This window comes from Myotis brandtii, unplaced genomic scaffold (assembly GCF_000412655.1).
Source record: "Myotis brandtii unplaced genomic scaffold, ASM41265v1 scaffold208, whole genome shotgun sequence".
Taxonomy (NCBI): domain Eukaryota; kingdom Metazoa; phylum Chordata; class Mammalia; order Chiroptera; family Vespertilionidae; genus Myotis; species Myotis brandtii.
This window is the reverse complement of record NW_005357764.1, coordinates 5,329,273-5,332,274: the sequence shown is the minus strand read 5'-3', so window position 1 is coordinate 5,332,274 and position 3,002 is coordinate 5,329,273. Positions and strand designations below refer to the sequence as shown.

General features: G+C 45.7%; 1 protein-coding gene and 1 pseudogene across 1 annotated transcript in view; one reads left to right on the top strand and one right to left on the bottom strand.

Annotated features, from left to right (window-relative positions):
* HSPA4 (heat shock 70kDa protein 4) overlaps positions 1-2,996 on the bottom strand; it is a 51,129-nt gene extending 48,133 nt beyond the window's left edge. Inside the window, exon 1 of the mRNA XM_014539117.1 lies at positions 2,807-2,996. Within this exon, the coding sequence (XP_014394603.1) occupies positions 2,807-2,913 (107 nt within the window). The 5' untranslated portion in view covers positions 2,914-2,996. The remainder of the gene's footprint in view (positions 1-2,806) is intronic.
* The window catches only part of LOC106725986, a 22,076-nt pseudogene continuing 21,985 nt past the window's right edge, over positions 2,912-3,002 (top strand).

Genomic DNA, 3,002 nt, shown 5'->3' with positions numbered 1-3,002 from the left:
CACACCTCCTACTGAGGATGTGCCCGCAACCAAGGTACATGCCCTTGGCTGGAATCGAACCTGGGACCTTTCAGTCCACAGGCCGACGCTCTATCCGCTGAGCCAAACCGGTTAGGGCAACACATTTTTTAAAAAACTGCTTATTGAAAAACTATTTGTAATAGCAAAATTTTAGAAATAATCTGTTTGAGGAAAACATGTCATAGCCATAATACAGAATTACCTATTTAAATAAATTCATATTTGACTCTGAAAGATGTCTAAAATAGTGAGGAAACGCAGGTTTACAGTTGTGCACATGCTAAAGTTTATTCTTGTATTACTATTTATTAATTACTGTATTATTTTCTATACCAACTATAAACCTACATTTGCCCCACTGTATATAAGTGAAAGAAATCAGTTACAAAATATGATCCCTTTTGTTTACACACACACACACACTATATTAGTAGAAATGTAGAAAAAGGTATCCAAGGATAGAGAGCAAATAATTGAAGGAAACTTAATTCTAACACTTTATAGTGTTTCTATTGCTACAGCAAACAAGTGTCTTGTTAAGTCAAGAAAAAAATGTTTGTTTAGGAAACTAATGGCAAAGTTCCTGTAGATTACTTCTACCAAATTTGTATGCAAGGTTGTATTTTAGTTCTTAAGTGATTTAAAAAAACTACTTTAATATTTTTGAATTCAGAGAGAGGAAGGTTGAGGCAGAGACACAAACATCAATGAGAGAGAAACAATGGACTGCCTCCTTCACATCCTCTATTGCAGACCGAGCCCAAAACCCGGGGATGTGCCCTGACAACTGGTGACCTCCTGATACATTACGCTCAACCACTGGGCCACACGGCCTGGATGTGAAATCATTTTTAAAGAATACACTTTTGAAATACACCTGTTTTCGAATTCACAAATGATTTACAAAATGAAGCTAAGTGCCAGATAATGTGTTAGCTGCTGGATATTGAGCTTTAACAAGACTGTCTTGACTGCAGATTATTAATAGATAAGCTTTACTTTCCTTAAAGGTGTTTAAATGGGAATATTTCGGTGCCTGGAATGGAAGCGTGATGACGGTGCTTCCAAGACTGCTCTTGTAAGAAAGTTAAAACCTGTATTTTTATAAAACTTGATTTGAGCCTCTGCGGGTGTGGTTGGGTGTCCTCCCCTGCACTAAAAGATGGCCGGTTGGATTCCCAGTCAGGGTACATGCCCAGTTGCTAGCCCCATCCCCAGCGAGGGACCTGCAGGAGGCAGCCCATGGATATTTCTTCTCTCCCTCTCCCTTCCTCTCTAAAAATCAACAAAAAATATTTTTTTAAATTTTACTTGAGCCAAACAGAGGACAACTAGAAGCAAGATCTTAACAGATTGAGGGGGAAAATGCTTTCTAAGAGACTCCTTTCATAACCACAGCAATTAGACATGAGGGGGAGTGGTGTAAGAAGTCTGAAGCTTTAATTAACAAATCAACCATCCTTTTATTCTTTTAAGTGTTTTTATAGATTTTAGAGGAAGAGGGAGAGATAAACATCAATGTGAGAAACATCAATCCACAGCCTCCCGCACGATGGAGCCCGCGCCCTGACCGAGAATCAAACTGGTGACTCTCTGGTGCATGGGACGATGCACCACCAACTGAGCCACATTAGGAATTTGAAAAAAATCAAATTAATAACCACCCTTTCGGAGAGCAAGAGCTGAACGTATGCATAGTTTCTGGGTGTCGGCAGAGTAACATCTCATACCTTATGTTTGCAAGAAATTCATTCCTCTCTGAAGTAAATGTCTTTACATGTCGTATAGATCTAAGAGCAACGGGATGACTTAGATTTAAAGAAAAGGAAGGCTGCCCTGGCCGGTGTGGCTCAGAATGAAGCTTAGAAGATTTTGTCCAAGAGGAAGACAATGGATTGAAAGGTATCTCTATGTACTCAAAAAGTAGATTCTTACTCTAACCAAGGAAAGTCCTGGGTGAGTCCTGATTTTTTAGGCCCGTGTCTATACTGGTCCCATAACTTATTATGATTCTAGATGTCAAAATGAGCACCTGGGTCATTCATGAACAACTGTGGACAACACCCTGATTGGAATCGATTACTGTGAAAGTGGATGCATACAGAATAGCAGAAAATGACCCACTATAGTTTAATATTCTGAAACGATGTGGAAAAAAAAGTGAATGCAAAGATATCAAGAAGGCATCAATTTTATTAAATCCTTTCCTGATTTATGTCCTTACCACCCCAAGCTTGAGATCTCTGGTCCCGCAGCGTGAGCCTCGGGTTCTCCGGCTCCCTCGCTTCCGGGCGCCGCCCCGCCCCCACTCACGTGGGACTCCGGCCGCTCCAACGTCTTGCCGCGGGCAGACGAGAGAACCCGTTCAACTTTTATTAAGTGCCGGCTGTGTGCAAAGCTATGAATTCTGTTACGCTCAATGAAAGTCAGTACGCCCTGGGCCTGGTCTCTGCTCGCTGAGAGAGGATCTCGGACCATCCTACATCCCAGGCCTTCCTGCCCTCCAGCTCCTACCTGTGCCCTCCGCTGGTCCGAGTACCCGCTCACGGCTTCGCTCAGCCGGCGGGCCACAGGGAAAAGGCCTCGCCCCTGGCGCAGAACCACACAGCAGGTCGCGGCCACTAGTGACCTGGCACCCAGCGGGGGTCCAGTATCCACCGGTCTTTCGGCCCGGAATGGAGATGACTCCCCCGCCCGTGTTCCTCCGCCGAGAGGGTCGCAGCCCAAAGCAAATGCTACCTCCCCATCCCCCAGTGCACGCGGCCGTGGCCTGGCCCACACTTACGGCGTGCAGCGGTCGCTGTACTCATTAGCTATGGTCTCGATGCCACCGGCGCGTGCCACAGCAACGTAGCAGCTCTGGAAGCCCAGGTCTATGCCCACCACCGACATGGCGCTGGCTACAGCTCGGGCTCGAGCCCGGGTCCGGCCGGCGAAACAGGACACGGACCCCGGCGGGGCTGGCGCGCGGAAAGTGGGCC